We start from the raw sequence: 15,630 nt of genomic DNA, 5'->3' as shown, positions 1-15,630 counted from the left end.
TTAGTGGAAGTCAAAAAAGGGGTGGGCTCACACAGACAGCAAGGTACAAGCTGACCTAGAAGGGTGAACAGGCAGATTGCAGGACAGAAATAGCTCTGGCTAAGGAGAGATGCAGGTAGTCAATGTTGTTGTATAATCCTAGAACCTAGAAGGATGAGGCACGATTATGGGCTAGCCTGGAGTATATAGTAAGCCCCCGTTTCAGAAGGAGGGAACGGTAGATTAGTGCATTAGTGCTAGGGTGGTGGTGCACATCTGTAATCCTAGTTTCTTGGGAGGCAGAGGCAGGAAGATCATGAATTTGAAGCCTGCCAGCCTGAGCAATTTAGCAAGATCACATTTAAAGGGGGACAGAAGACTGGGCTATTGCTCAGTGGGAAAAGCACTTAACATGCAAATTTGAGGACTGAGTTCAGAATTCTAGAAGCAATGTAAAAAAACTCAATGCCATACCACACGTCTGTAATCCCTACTCTCCTTCAGTGAGATGGGAGGCAGAGAATCCTTGGACGCTTGTGGGCCAGCTAGCCCAAAGCATGCAGTAGTGAACAAGAGACCTAGTTCTCTGACCTACACACTTGCACCATGGTACATGTACCCATACCCACAGGAATGAACACGCACACACTCACACACAATCAATTAACTACAGTAAGTGTGAGAGCTGTTGGTTTCTAGATGTCCGTTACCTTCCCTTTATGGCCCTCGTGTACTGCAGTTGTTTTCTTACAGTGCCACAGAACCATAACAGAGCCACTTCCCTCGGTGTCTACCTTCAAACCTGCTCTCAGCATGTCAGTCGTCACCCGTCCCTCCTTTCTAACCCCAGCTTCCTGCAGCTCAGGACACCACACCCATCTTCAGTTTGATGTGCAGTCTCTGTCACCTTTTTTGTCTCATCTTCCTCCACCCCATGTTAGGAACACTTTTTGCAGACTGCCAGAGAGAATTCAACAGCCATACCTAGCTTGGCATGGGGACACACACACACACCTGTAAACCTAATACATGAGGCTGAGGCAGGAGCAATGCCTGTTTCAGGCCGGTGTGGGCTACACGGCAAAACTGTCTCAAAAGACAAAAACCTCAACAGCAACAGGAACAACTGCTCCAGCCTGGTCCCTGGAGGCCACCCCGATCCTGGGTTGCTGTTTTTTCTGGACCTAGTCTCCAGCATTGGTGATACCCAGCACACAGTAAAGGACCCACCGGAAAGGACCTCATTCCTCCAAGTGGAAAAAGCCAGTGTTAGATTTGAACCTCTTGGGCCAGTCTGATGTTACACTTTTTAGAATTGGAATTGATGAGAACAACAACTTAAAGGGGTTATTTATTTAATAAGAGATGGCATTGTCCTCCCCAACCAAGGCTCCTTGGAAATAGTACCAGGTAAGTCAGTGACACTGAGTACATTAGAGTTTTCTGGAGTTAAATTCAGAATTAGGACAAGGTAGGAAAAATCTATGCTCATTGAATAGAAAATGCAATTGTCTGTCAGCACAGGAACTGAGTGTCTGCAGCAAATTATATTTAGGACTTTATTGTCGCGGGTAGATTGGCTAATGCCTGGTTTTAAGTGTGGGCTTCTAATGCTGTTACTCCTGGTTAACTCTGCCTGCTAGGTAACCTTGTGGAACAAATGACTGCATTGCTTGAATAACATATTTGATCAAATAGGACAATTCTTTCAAAAATTGAGTTCTCTGTGGCAATTTGAGACCTGTAATCAGCAAATTAGATGATTACAGCAGGGATAAAAATAGTCTTCTAACAATGTCCAAGGTATAAATGTGATTTGAATTTCAAACTGCTGAACATGTGGTAGGAAAATGCACGGTTGGGTAAATAGGACGAGACATTATCAGACCTGATTTCCCTTCCATCCCTGCTCTGAGCTACAGCCTAATTTTGTCCAAATATCTTGCAATCTCCTATGCAGCTGAGTTGGAAGGAGAGAGGTGGGTCAGGCACTGTGTTCATGTCTTAAAGGGCACACCTGTCTGCCTCAGAAACACAGTCCACATGACCTTAGTATCACTCATCTATCCACTTGGTATATGAGAGGACCTCTAAAAGACAGTAAGCTGTTTTGTCACCTGGGGAAGATGGCACTGGAAAGCTTTCCATGCCAACATCTAAGTACCAATGTTTTAGGCAGTGGTTAGAGAAATGACAGAGACTCTAGTAAACTGTGAGCTGGGGAAGAGACTAGTGTGGTGGACCAATAGGCTACTGTGCCCCTATGTCAGATGCAAGAATGTTGTTTCTGCTCTTGATTCTTCAACCAGTGACCTTCCTGATGATCACCTGGCCTCAGCTGCTTTTGGCTGAATGGTAGAACAGAAAGAATGCTGTAAACAGGTCTACAGAGGCATCAGCCACAGACTTGTTACCAGAAGATGGGAGCTTTGCTAAGGGACCTGTCACTCACTAGTGCTTCCCAGGGTTTTATGATGAGCCACAGGAATTACAAAATATTATAGATTTTATTCACCCATGAGGAATTCTGTTAGCACAGATGGCATTGGCATTTGACAAGCTCCATGCTAGGCATGATGGTGTATAACTATAATCCCAACACTAAAGAGGCTGAGACAAGAGGACTGTTTAAGGCCAGTATGGGTTACACAGTGAGACTCTGTATCAAAAATCTAACTACTTTTTTATTTGTTGTAATATAGGGTCTTTTTATGTAGCCCAGGCTGCCCTTGGTTGGACTCCCCTGCCTGAGCATCCTGGGTGCTAGGATTACAGGTATAGGCCACCATAGTAGCCTTTGCTTTTTAAGACAGGAGTGCTTCTGCTTGAGACTTAGCTGAGTGTGGTGGTGCACACCTTTAATCCCAGCACTTGGGAGGGCAGAAGCAGGGGGATCTCTGTGAATTTGAGGCCAGTCTGGTCTACAAAGCGAGTTCTAGGACAGCCAGGGCTGTAACAGAGAAACCATCTTGAAAAACACAACAAAAAGAGAAATAACTAGTTAGGAATAATGCTATTTGGATAGATGTAGACTTGTTTTAAAAGTTTTATCTGTATGAATGTTTTGCCTGCCATGTATGCTGTGCACCACATACATGCAGTACCAAAGGAAGTCAGAAAAGGCATTAAATTTCCTGAAACTGGAGTTGTAAAGATGAGCTGGGAATCAAACCTGGGCTCTCTATAAGAGCAACCAGTGCTGTTAACCATTGAACCATCTTTCCAGCCCCAGGTGTAGGTTTCTGATACACTTACTAGGAAGACTATTAAAACTTTCAGAACTAGCCGGGTGGCAATGGTGCATGCCTTTAGTCCCAGCACTTGGGAGGCAGAGCCAGACGGATCTCTGTGAGTTTGAGGCCAGCCTGGTCTACATGGCAAGATCCAGGACAGGCACCAAAACTATACAGAGAAACCCTGTCTTGAAATGCAGCCCCCCCCCCCCCCCCCCCGCAAAGAAAACCAGATTCAAATAACAAGTTGAAAATAAAAGTGGCACTTAATTGCTCAGTCATCTTCCTGTGTGTATACACAAACTGAGGCATTGGGAAAGTGAAAATACAATGACCAATAAAGGTGATCGAAATATACACACTAGGCCTAAAGTGGTCATCAGCAGGGCTTTGGGTGTTTCTATAGCCTATCAGAAAATAAACTGCACTAAATGTCCTGACTTCACTTTAGCTATGTCATCTAACTTTGCACCCCATCCCCTTCCTGTCTTTTGAGACAGGCTCTTCCTAAGTAGCCCAGGGTAACCTAAAACTTTGGAACCTTCCACATGCTGGTTCTGCAGGTGTACCCCAATGTGCCTAGGTTCATTTTCTTAGCAGCGTTTCAGGCTATGTTAAATTGTTTAAACAAAATCTCTCATATTTTATTTAGATTTGGATAAGGGTAAAGAACATGAACTAGAGCTCTGTAATGACCTTTACCTGTCTGGAGAGATGACACTAATAAAATTCCCTGGGTATGGAATGGCTTCACTCGCACTGCCTACCACAGCTGATGACTCTAGTGTAAATAGACACCTGTCATTGTAGAAGAGTCTCATGGAAGTCTAGGCTACATGGCAAGCTCTGGGCCAGCATGGGTTGCACTGCAAGACTGTCTCAAAAATCATGAAACCAAGAGAACTCGGTAGAACCATTCTGAAAGGCAACTTCTAGCTTCTGTTACAAGACAGCATAAAAACAGCTGCTTCAAAGATAGTATTATCTTTATTAAAAATTGATAGACATAGCAGCACTTACAAAACAAGAGTTCATGAAAGGCAGGACATGCTGTCAGCTGACAGTGGAAAAGGGTGGCCTAGCCCGGGCTGTGGGCTCTGCATCCCATGCTTGCTCACAACCACCTGTCCCACCCAATGCAACAGCAACCCAGAACACCCGAGCAGAGGCCAGCAAGACTGTGGCCTCCTTAATTTCAAGCTTTTGTCATGTGTGAAGAGTCCAGTGGGTCAAGTAGCACCCTCCTTTAGCAGCTTCTGGAGCACTCAGTGGTGTTCTGGAGGTGGCTGGTGTACTTGACCCTATTATTAAAACCCCTAGCATTCAATAAAAGCACTTCTGTCCAAGGCCATTTTGTAGACCCCTGCTGCTTTGGAAGAGATGCACCTTTCTGCAGAGCATCTGCAGGGGCTCCCAACCTCCAAAGCAGCACAAGGAGCTCCAGGCAGCTGCTTCCACACCACTGTCTTTGGAGACGATGGCAGGTTCGGTCATTCTGTCCCCTGCTCACTGCTCTGCTTCTTACTGCTCTGTGGAGGTGTCAGGACCCCACTGGGAGGAGGAGAAATCCTGTTTTGTTCTGACAATATGGCTTTCTTTGCTTGGGCTTTGTCCTACATGAAATAAAAGGAAAAGTTGTCATCAACATTTAAAAAAGTGTTGTTTCATTTGATGTACATTTTTAATATGGAGGTGAATGGGAAAAAGAACAAAAATAAAAGTAAAAACTGATAAATCTAAAGTTAGGTATGGTGGCAAACTTGTAATCCTACCACTTGGGAGTAGAGGCTGACTTGAGTTCTAGGTCAGCCTGGGCTCTCTATTAAGACTTTGTCTCAACAAACAACCCCTCCCACCTAACGTCTATGGTCTGCAGATACCCAGACACAGGATCTGTGGACCAGAAACATGGAATTAGGAGAACTGGCCTTTCTGAGGCTCCTGGGGCCTGCCTGAAGAAAAGTGAGGTTGTTCAGGCAACATTGGTTAAGCACTTGTCTGATGGGAACAAGAGCATCACTGACCAGCAAATCCAAGCTGTTGGTATGGGTCTGGATGTTGTGGGAGGCTTCCATGGGAACTCCCCGGAAGTGCTTGAGCTTGGAACTTCCCATCTCCCGGATAACCATGGCAAATGGAACCATCCACTTGACACACTTCTCTACATCGCACCACTGATACCCTGCCAGTAAAGAAGTTAGAGGATAAGTCTAGCTGACAACTGGTCTCTAGGTTGAAGACACCTTGTCTGCAAACTCACAGGAAAAAACTCAACATACCTGAAACCTTCTGCATCAGTTCCAATGAGGAGAAATGATACAAGGCAGAAGCAGCAAGGACACCATAAGGAAATTCTAAGCAGCCAACATCCAGGACACACAGATCTAAGAGCTAAGGGAAGACAGGAGTGCTAAGACAGATGCCACATGAAGCTTCTAGAAGCCCCTGGTGAGTTGTGGTGTGCTTCCCCTTCCCCCAGCTCCCACACACAGGATGGGGAAGCAGAAAGTCCACATACCTCTGCAATCTGCACAAAGACCTGCTGTGGGTACTGAGGCATCAGTACTTCACTTGTGTCATTGACATATGCTACTTGGACATAAACATTCAGCCAGGACACAATGGTCATAGGGCTTAAACGCCACTTAAGGGCCTAAAGGGAAAGAGATGATAGTTGTGAAAAGTTGCAAAGATACAGCTGTAGGCCTTGCCACCACATGTCTAGCTAGAGAAGACCCATTGGGTGCATCCACACCTCCCCATGAGAAAAGATAGATGTGTACACTTAGCTGATGTCTCTCTCTTACACACATACAGAGAGAGAGAGAGAGAGAGAGAGAGAGAGAGAGAGAGAGAGAGATATTAATGTGTAACCTGCCTGCATCATCATTAATTCCATGGTAAGAATTTCATCTCCCGAACAAGCGCCGTCTGTAACATAAGCGAACTGGTGCAACTTTGGAGGGTAGATTTCCTAAAAGGGAACAGAAGGAAGGTGCTATTAGAAGGAAACCATTCCTGGCAGCTTCAGATTAGGCCATGCATCCAAAATGATTCTGGCATGCTGACACAGAAAGAGGATATGCTAAAGGCCCAACACAGGTCCACTTCATCAACCCCAAATATATGTTATAAAGAAGTGAAACTGCTGGGGGGTGGTGGCACGTGTCTTTAATCCCAGCACTCAGGAGGCAGAGCCTGGCGGATCTCTGTGAGTTCGAGGCCAGACTAGTCTACAGAGTGAGATCCAGGACAGACACAAAACAACACAAAACAATAATAAAGAATGTTAAGGAGTTGTTTACCTCAAGTTTAGAAGCAATAAATAAGGCTGAAATCCCAATAAGCTGTAAAAGCGTTTTTAAGATATTCTGTTGTGACGCCATGTAACGATCAAAGAAGTCCTGCGCCAAGTAGAACGTCTCCCTATGAAGCTTATAGACTTCGCACACCTGGAAGAGGGTTCCATGTTAGAAGAGCTTCTTAGGGCACAGCAGGAGCAAACTTGCTGAGTTCTGACATAGTCAGAATGCTAACTGCTTTTCTGACAGAGAGCACTGTGACCTACACAACAGCGAGAGCCAATCAGACAGGCTCAGTCTGATCAAAGTGGCATTTTCATAGACCAATCCCTACCCTGCAAAGCCTACAGTGCTCAAAGAATGTAACCCCCATTTACAAGCTTCATTGTGACTCAGAGAAAGAACTAGTATATTTCTTCACAGCTGAGCAATACCAGTTACATTTCCTTTTAAAGACAGGGTCTCACTATGTAGACCTGGCTTGAAATGGAACTTGCCCTGTAGACCAGGCTGGCCTGGAACTCAGAGGTCCACCTGCCTCTGCCTTCCAAATGCTGTGATTAAGATTATATTTCCTTTTGCAGTGGTGGGGACAGAGTCGTAGTATTATAGGCTTGTACCATGATACGTGGCTTATACAGTGTTTCCAGCCTGCATAACTCTGTGCTCAAAGCATTTCTAGGAGATACTAGAAACAAGAAAGCAGTTTTTGGGACTGGAGAAACAGCTCAATGGCTAATAGCAATTGCGGGTTCTCCAGGACCCAAATTTGGTTCCCAGCACCCAGTGATCAGCTCACAACTGCCTATAACTCTAACTGACACCCTTTTCTGACCACCGTGGGCACCCAAATACAAGTGGCACACACAGATACACATAAGTCTTAAGAAAACAAAACAAAACCTGTAGTGGTATACATCTATAATCCTACTACTTGGGAGGTGGAGGTAGAAGTTTAAAGTTAACTTTGACTCCATAGCAAGTTCAAGGTCAGCCTGGGCTACATGAGAGAGAGCGAGCCTGTCTAATATAAAACTGAGACTCAAATTTAAGCAACTTGTCTGATTGAGGTTCATGGATGTACATGTCAGCAGAAAATGATTCTAAATCTGGTACTACCAGGATGCATGTAAACTTTGGACACTGGCTTTCCAAAGAGTAGATGGCCCCATAATACAAGTTACTTATACACTCCCTCTACATACTTCTGAAGGTGAACCTGCCAAGATGATTCTTCCACCTCTCAAAGAAAATGCCATTTCTTACTCACTGCAGGTACCTAGGAAGCTCCTTGAAGTCAAGCACCATGAGTGATTCAGAGTTCACCCCAAGTAAGGTGTGTAGCACTAGTCAAATCTCACTGTCTGTTGGCAGTACTGGGGATTGAGCCTAGGGGCTCATGTGAGGCCAGTGCACCAAACACAGCCAGAGCTTCAGCCTTTAAATTTCTTTTTTTTTTTCCGAGACAGGGTTTCTCTGTGTAGCTTTGAGCCTTTCCTGGAACTCACTTGGTAGCCCAGGCTGGCCTCGAACTCACAGAGATCCGCCTGGCTCTGCCTCCCGAGTGCTGGGATTAAAGGCGTGCGCCACCACCACCCGGCTTAAATTTCTTTTTTAAAAAATGTGTTTAATGATTATCTTGTTAGTCTGTCATACTTTTGAAAATAGGGCATTTTGTTTGTTTCTTGAGCTGCCTGAATGGAACCTAAGGCCTGGAATATGTAGTCAAGCTCCACTCCAGCCTCATGTCCCTGCTTACTGATCAACAACTACACAGAAGTGGGGAAATGATTCTCAGTACAATTAGAACAGTCTGTTAAGAAATCCTTCTGGGAGCAGGACTGTAGTGGCACACACCTTTAATCCCAGCACTTGGGAGGCAGAGGCAGGCAGATCTCTTTGAGTTCGAGGCCGATCTACAGAGTGAGTTCCAGGACAGCCAGAGCTATTACACAGAAAAATCCTGTCTTCAAAAACAAAAACAAGCCGGGCGGCGGCGGCGGCGGCGGCGGCGGCGGCGGCGGCGGCGGCGGCGGTGGTGGTGGTGGTGGTGGTGGTGGTGCACGCCTTTAATCCCAGCACTTGGGAGGCAGAGCCAGGCGGATCTCTATGAGTTCGAGGCCAGCCTGGGCTACCAAGTGAGTTCCAGGAAAAGGCGCAAAGCTACACAGAGAAACCCTGTCTCGAAAAACCAAAAACCAAAAACCAAAAACAAAAAAACAAACAAACAAAACAAAAACAAAAACTTTCTGGGAGGAAAGAATGGACCCAAGGAATTTAAAGTCACCTGTGAGATCTGACTGCTGCAGATAACCTGTCCATGTATGCCTACAATTAATGACAGTGACCACTGCACAGCTGATATGTACATTCCAGGAGACATCTTTAAAAACAATTTAGCACATATATAGATTGCAGTAGCACAGAAAGATCTAGCAATTGTGGTACTCTAGTGGCTAAGACAATCAAGCTCACCTCCATTAGCCAATCCAGAAGAACTGCTCGCATCCTTGCCTGCAGGAGAGGATGGCGCTGCAGAAAGTGCTCATCTCTTAGGTAAATCTTTTCCTTGTTTAACATGATCCTCCAAACCTCTTCTCTATTGCCCCAGCTGTAATAAGAAAAAAAAAAAAAAACCACAAAAACCTCAGATAGATGTCAGTCTGCATTCATACTAATGTGGACCAAAAAGACAAATGACATCTCAAAGCCATGGATCAAAGTCAACACCTACTTCAAGACTGGAAGTGGGGAGGCTCTGGGTGGTCTGATCTTCCGAGGCTGAAATGCAGTCTTGGGGTACTCAAGCTCATCATCCTCTTCTTTGTTAGGGGTAGGGATGAAAGAGCAGGGGTCCACAGATGCTGAATTATCATCCAAAGGCTGCCAATGAAACACATCGCAATGTGTTGGATGCAAACGTGCACCTTGTCTATTCATTAACTGGTAGATAAGCTGGGTTTGGCATACTAGCCTTTGTTAAGATGGAGACAGCGTGGATAAGCAAAAGCCACAGGCATGCCTCAAAGCTTCCATGTCACTTCTGTAACTAGTTTAGGTCACATGGACATCAAATTAAGTATTTGGGTGGCCAGCTGGACACAAGCGAGGTCAACTTACATTACAAAAAAGACTGGCCATATATATCCAACAACAGGAACCTCTGGTTCTACATAACTCAAGACAAATCACTACTTCATTAGAACCAAATCAAGTTGTGATCATGTGTCAAACTAATGAGTCCATAGAGATGATTTCATTTCCTAATAAAAAGCCCATATTTTGATTTTTAAGTTATAAAGCAGAGACCAAGGGATTGGAGAGATGGCTTGGAGGCTTAGAATTCTGGCTGCTCTTGCAGGGGACCTGCATTTGGTTCCCAGAACCACATGGTGCTTATAACTGTAACTCTAGTTACAGTGCCCTCTTCTGGCCTTCTCAGGCACCAGCTACACACAGTGGTACGCAGACATAAGATACTCACCCATAAAAAATAAATTAATCTTAAAAAGGAAAAAAAAACCCACAGAGGTATTAAGCAGATAATGAATCTGCTAGTGTGGATGCCCTTTGAGTCTAAGACTTGCATCATTTTATGTACTGATTCATTCATTTGTTGACAGGTTCTTGCCTATGCAGTCCAGGTTGGTCTCTAATTCATGATCTTCCTGCCTCACCTCTTAAATGTTGATTAGAAGAACATACCATCTACCTACCACCAGCAAGGTACCTAATTTTAAGCAAAGGCCACTAATGTGGACAAGAAAACAAAACAGGTAACTGAGATGTCTACCTGAATTGAATGCCTCTCAAAGCTTTTGCAGCAGCCAGGCAGGCCACTTTTGCAGGAAGACCAGATTTTGAATCAGTGGGAAGAGCAAAGCTGCATATAGCTCCTCTGCTCAGTGTAAAGAGAATCAGGCTTACAAATTATCCACAACAGCTCCTGCCAGCTGTTCGAGAAAGGCAGCTTCCTTTTAGTTCTAGCTTTGCGTGTTTGGTAGCATCACTAAGACTGACTCAAAAGGTTCACATTACCACTATAGGAAGTTGCTCTTCATTCAAGAATAAGTCCTTCTGAAGGTACAAGTTAAGTGCCACCCTCCACAGCCTGATGGCTGGCACATCTGGAAACAGGCCTTTAGAGATAAACTCAGTAGTTTCCAACCTGCAGTTCACAGACAAATGGGCTTTAGAAGCCAGTGGATAAGGCAGAATAATTAAGTTTGTTTTTGAGTGTATATCAAGTTTCACAAAATGCCAGGATCAGCCTGACTTTGAGATCAACTGCAACTATGGCTCACCACCTTTTATCCTACTGCATTTTTTTCTTATGCAAAACAAATGGAAAAGTAACTCTGACTAGTATTCAGCTTCAAATAAGAAAGCTATGTCTTGCCAAGCTCCTTAATCCCAGCACTCAGGAGGCAGAGGCAGAGGCAGGCAGATCTCCATGAGTTCAATGCCAGTCTGGTATACAGAGTGAGTTCCAGGACAGCTAAGGCTACAAAGAGAAACCCTGTCTCAAAAAACCAAAGGGGGGAAAATGTTTTGCTGGGTGTGGTGGGTCATGCCTTTAATCTCTGCACTCCGGAGGCAGAGGCATGCAATCTATGAGTTCAAGGACAGCCTGGTATAGAGTGAGCTCCAGGCCATCCAAGGCTACATAGTGGGACCCTGTCTCAAAAAATGGGACATACGCCAGGCGGTGGTGGCGCATGCCTTTAATCCCAGCACTGGGGAGGCAGAGGCAGGCGGATCTCTGAGAGTTCAAGGACAGCCTGGGATAGAGTGAGTTCCAGGAAAGGCGCAAAACTACACAGAAAATCCTGTCTGGGGGGAGGGGGGCATGCAAAATAGATTTAATATAACAGCACATTCTTGTCATTTAGAATAACTCAGGTGGTAGGGTACATGTTTCTAATCCCAGCACTGTGGAGGCTGAGGCAGGGGATCACTGAGTTTGAGGTCAGCCAGGGTCACATATAGGGAGGGACCCTTTTCAAAAATAAAAATACAGTAGCTGAAGAATCAAAGATCTTTGTGGATGTTCAGAATCACTGAATTTAATACAACTATTCTCACCGGCCCAAAGTTGTTGGGCTGAACTTGACTCCACAGAAAAGGAAAAATACTGTACATCAACAGTTGTTTTTAAGCTATCTACTCTACAAACTCTCTGGACAACCATGAAAATGCCTTCTCATAGGAAATGATGTGACAGTCTCAACTGGATCCTTGCTATTGCCCCATTCATGTGCTACAGCTATCATCTCCACGGTGCAGACAAGGAGCCAGTCCTTTCCTGGACACTCTAAGCACTGCTGTGGTTATTCCTGAGAGCAGAAGTGAGCCTGAATCTCCATAAAGCCAATATGGATGGCTTGGCTTCATTTTCCCTTGGAAATTTTTGTCGAAACAATCTTGAATTTTCCAAAGCATGGTTTATCTTTAATAATAATAATAATAATAATAATAATAGTAATAATAATAATACCCAGCTTGCTGAAGGTTTTCTTTAAGGGGAGAAAAAAGAATGTGGGGTGCATTTCCTTTCTTCAGGGAATATTTTTTTTTTCTAACAGGAAGAGAAACTGACCCTTTTTTAATGGCTAGTGGGGTCCTCCCAATGTCCCTATGGCAGGACATCGTTGCTTGGAAGGCATTATTCAGAACCATCTGCCTCTCCCTGCTCTACAAGTCGCTGCTAACCTCTTTAGGACAAGAGATGAGGTCAACAGAATATTGTTCCTGCTCAGCGTTATCTGTGATGAAGGCCGAAGGTCTCACCAGCCACTCTGAAGATAGGCTGTTTCCCCCATCGGAGCCATAACTATAGTCTCCAGCCATTTCTGGAGGCAAAGAGATAATACAAGCTCTCTCTGCAAGGATCTGCTGATATTATGATACCATGCTGCATTTGAAAGATCTGGCAGGCACAGGAAGGACAGAAGAAAATGGAGCAGCCAGTGAAATACTGGTTGAGACATACGTCATTACAGACCCTTGCTGAGGCCAGGCAAAGCCCAGACAGCAGTGATCAATGGAGTTAAGTGATGGTGGAACATTCTGGGCCACAAGAGGAGAAAAGTTTTAATTTTTGTTTTTCAACAGAATCTCACTATATGGTCTGGGCTGACTGGAACTCACTGTATGGATCAGGCAGGCCTGGAACTCACATCGCCTGCCTTTGTTTCCCTACTGCTGGGATTAGAGAGCTGTACCATCATACTTGGCAAGAGGATAAAAGTCTGAAATCTGACCTAAAGGGATGGAAGAAGTCCATATTTGACACAATAAAAGCCACACATGTGGATGAGGGAGAAGTAGTTGGGAGTCCATCCCCCAAGTCACTAGCCTTTGGCAATAAGGCTATAGGCCCAGCTCTGCTGGCTTGCAAAATTGCCTTCTGAGTCTCAGTTTCCTCCTGGGCTTAGAGAGGGCCAAATTATATGATGCTCGTTCTGGTTCCTTCAGGTATCAGTACCTGTAACCTCAGAGGTGCTACTCAAGAAACACAAGCCCTTCCTACAACCCCAGGCCCATTAGAAGCCAGGCCACACTGACAGGCTCTGTGGTTCAGCCATGTGGCCTGCGGCTCAGGTTTGGGAAACTTGGAAGAAAGAAAGCATGGAACTCAAGAGGCAGAACTCATAGGCCAGCAGACCTACCTGACTGCTATCCTGGCTTTTCACAGTCTTGTCAATCTTGGAAATTTCTTCATCTGGATCTTGCAAAAACTAACAAAAACAAAAAAATCCCAATCCACCAAGGGAACACACAGAGCAACCCAGAGACAAAAACACGGAGAGAAAAGGGGGTGTAAAAGTTTGTTAGGTTCTGAGTTACATTTTACTAAAGGAAAACTTCCCGTCAACTAATTCTCTTCACTAGTAGGTGGGAAGACCCAAAACTGGTACCCAGGTAAGATGGAATGGTGGGGGGGTCCTTCCCAACCTGTGTCCTTTGTACTCACAACGGCCACATTCGCCTTCCTTTTTCTGGAGCGGACGGAAAAGTCAGGGCCACCTTCTTCTTTCATGCTACTGTGGTCCTTCGCATTTCTGCAGAGGAATGGTGTCACGGAGGTGCTGCTCCCCAAAATCTCAGGCCGCCCCTCCCCCACCGCTACTCACCCTTCCCCTCCCGCAGCAGCGAGGCCACTCACCTCTCCTTCCTTTCCCTTGGCATGGCGCAAAGCTTGAGTTCCGAACTCAGACCTGGGGGCCCGGGGGACACCAAGCGGGCATCGTGGTGAGCACGGCCCGCAGAGGAGACCCAAGTCCGCCGGTCCGTCCCCGGCACCCCTCCCCCCTCCCGCGCGGGCGGCGGCGGCGGGAGCCTCCCGGGCCCGGAGGCCGGCCGGGAAAATGGCCGATGGGCCCGGGTGGCTTGTCACCCGCGGGCGCCTCTGGCAGCCTGCGATCCGGGGTCCGAACCTGAGGCTGGGGTGGAGGCCTAGACGCCCTCCCAGAGAACCCCCGATCCATCACTGCCTTCAGGGCCGGGGCTGCCTATGTCCCCTTCTACACCTCCCCCTAGCCCGTCTCTCACAGCCACCCGGGCCAGGGCACCCCAAGCTGATACCTCAGGGGACCTGGCACCCCGGCCTCGCCCCACCCCCACCCGGGCCCAGCCCGGTCCGGTCCGACCCGGTCCGGACGCTCAGGGGTCGCGGGTGTCCCGGGAGTCTAGGTAGCCCGTACCCGAAGCTGTGTCCGCCGCAAGCAGGCGCGCTCAAGCGAGCAGGAGGCCGACGACGGGCGGGAAGCAGGAGGCGGGAGGCGGCGGCCGAGCGCGCGGCGCTGGCGGGATCCGCGCCTGCCCCCTACACCGCGCTGGCTGCCGAGCCGGCTGCTCCTGCGCCCGGCTTCGAGCGGGACATTTAAAAATCCCAGCGCGCGGCACCGGCCCCGGCCCGCCCTCGAGCCCCGCCCCGCGGGCTGCGAGCCCTTCAGCGGCGGCCGCAGGCCCGGGGCCCGCCCCGTCGCCGCGCGAGCCAGCGAGGCGCTCTGACGGGGGCGTGGCCTGTGGGTGGGCGTAGGTTTGCTGTGGGTGTGGTCTTAGAAAGGGGGCAGGAGTAAATGACAAGGCCTGCGCGCCAAAGGGGCGTGTCACGGGCGTGGTGGGCGGGGCCTGCGCGGGGCGGGACGCGGGAGAATCGGCTGGCGCGAGCGGCTGCGGGGCGGGCTGGCAGACGCGGGAGAATCTTGGCGCGAGCGCTCGAGGTGTTCCGAGTGTGCGGTGCCACGAGGAGCCGCGCGGGCGGCGCGAGTGGAATGTCAGCTCGGCAGATCGCAATGATCCCCCGCCGGGTTTGGCGGGAGGGATGCACGAGAGGGCCGGGCGCAAAGAACCGCCGTCCGCCAGTCTCCCGCGCGCGCGCGCGCACTGTCCCTCCTGGCGCGTCTTCCCCGCCCCTGAGACGCAGAGTTCCGGGCCCTGAGTCCCGGGCGTGGGTGTCTCAACAAGGTCACAACAGCGCGTGGCACCTGAGACCAGAATCAGGATTCAGGCTGCTGGTGTGGGGTCTTCTGTGGACCAGAAAGTATAATCTGTGAATGCCTCTTGGTTCATTCATTCAGCTATCCAAGCACCTTCCTGTGCCTCTAGCACACATTCGCCCAATCTGCATGCAATCAGGCCTCTTTGACCCCTCTCCACATGAAGTGAGGCGGTCTCCAGCCTAAAACTTTACTCCAAATGTTTTCATTAATCTCAGAATAAGCACATGCCTCACAACGTGAAGTGCCCCTCACCCTCTCAGACCTAACCTTCAGTCAGCCTTCCTTCCGCCTGAGCTGCTGGATCAGGTGCCCTTTCTCACCCCAGGGCCTTGGAGCTTTCTGTACTCTGTCCTGACCCATACCGGCTGTTTGTGCTTCCGGAAAACGTGAAGGTCTTTGGTGACCACTTCATCTCAGCATACCTTTTCCCAGGACCTCCTCTCCAGTTCTGCTGTGGCAAACCACGTTTCCCTGAGTCCCTTTTTTTCTTTTCTTTTCTTTCTTTCTTTTCTTTCCTTCCTTCCTTCTTTCCTTCCTTCCTTCCTTCCTCCCTCCCTCCCTCCCTTCCTTCCTTCCTTTCTTTCTTTCTCTCTCTCTTTTGTTTTGTTT

The 15,630-nt window shown here is 47.7% G+C and overlaps 1 protein-coding gene across 2 annotated transcripts; it reads right to left on the bottom strand.

The window, feature by feature from the left end:
• Window positions 1–4,180: 4,180 nt before the first annotated feature.
• Ccne1 (cyclin E1) lies at window positions 4,181–14,320 on the bottom strand. Of its 2 annotated transcripts, XM_028877730.2 has the most exons (12): window positions 14,221–14,316; window positions 13,683–13,734; window positions 13,491–13,578; window positions 13,186–13,254; window positions 9,249–9,397; window positions 8,990–9,125; window positions 6,518–6,664; window positions 6,091–6,186; window positions 5,731–5,865; window positions 5,492–5,603; window positions 5,237–5,394; window positions 4,181–4,825 (listed from the first exon to the last, which is right to left on the bottom strand). In XM_028877730.2, the coding sequence occupies exons 2-12, from the start codon at window positions 13,703–13,705 to the stop codon at window positions 4,703–4,705; spliced, it is 1,236 nt and encodes a 411-aa protein (XP_028733563.1). In that variant the 5' UTR covers window positions 13,706–13,734; window positions 14,221–14,316; the 3' UTR covers window positions 4,181–4,702. The 2 variants fall into 2 exon arrangements, with proteins under 2 accessions (XP_028733563.1, XP_037055202.1); XM_037199307.1 differs by lacking the exon at window positions 5,237–5,394 and having other exon boundaries at window positions 14,221–14,320.
• Between the last annotated feature and the right edge of the window lie 1,310 nt (window positions 14,321–15,630).

The sequence above is a fragment of the Peromyscus leucopus genome, chromosome 1 (assembly GCF_004664715.2).
Source record: "Peromyscus leucopus breed LL Stock chromosome 1, UCI_PerLeu_2.1, whole genome shotgun sequence".
NCBI classification, from domain to species: domain Eukaryota; kingdom Metazoa; phylum Chordata; class Mammalia; order Rodentia; family Cricetidae; genus Peromyscus; species Peromyscus leucopus.
This window is presented reverse-complemented; position numbering and strand designations above follow the sequence as displayed.

What these genes read in the sequence shown, in the direction of transcription:
- Ccne1 (XM_028877730.2), bottom strand. Translation starts at nt 13,705, where the DNA reads ATGCCAAGGGAAAGGAAGGAGAG. An exon ending in GGAAGGCGAATGTGGCCGTT is followed by an intron (nt 13,255 to 13,490) that starts GTGAGTACAAAG and finishes TGTTTTTGTTAG; the next exon opens with TTTTTGCAAGATCCAGATGA. An exon ending in TGGAATTAATGATGATGCAG is followed by an intron (nt 5,866 to 6,090) that starts GCAGGTTACACA and finishes CTTTCCCTTTAG; the next exon opens with GCCCTTAAGTGGCGTTTAAG.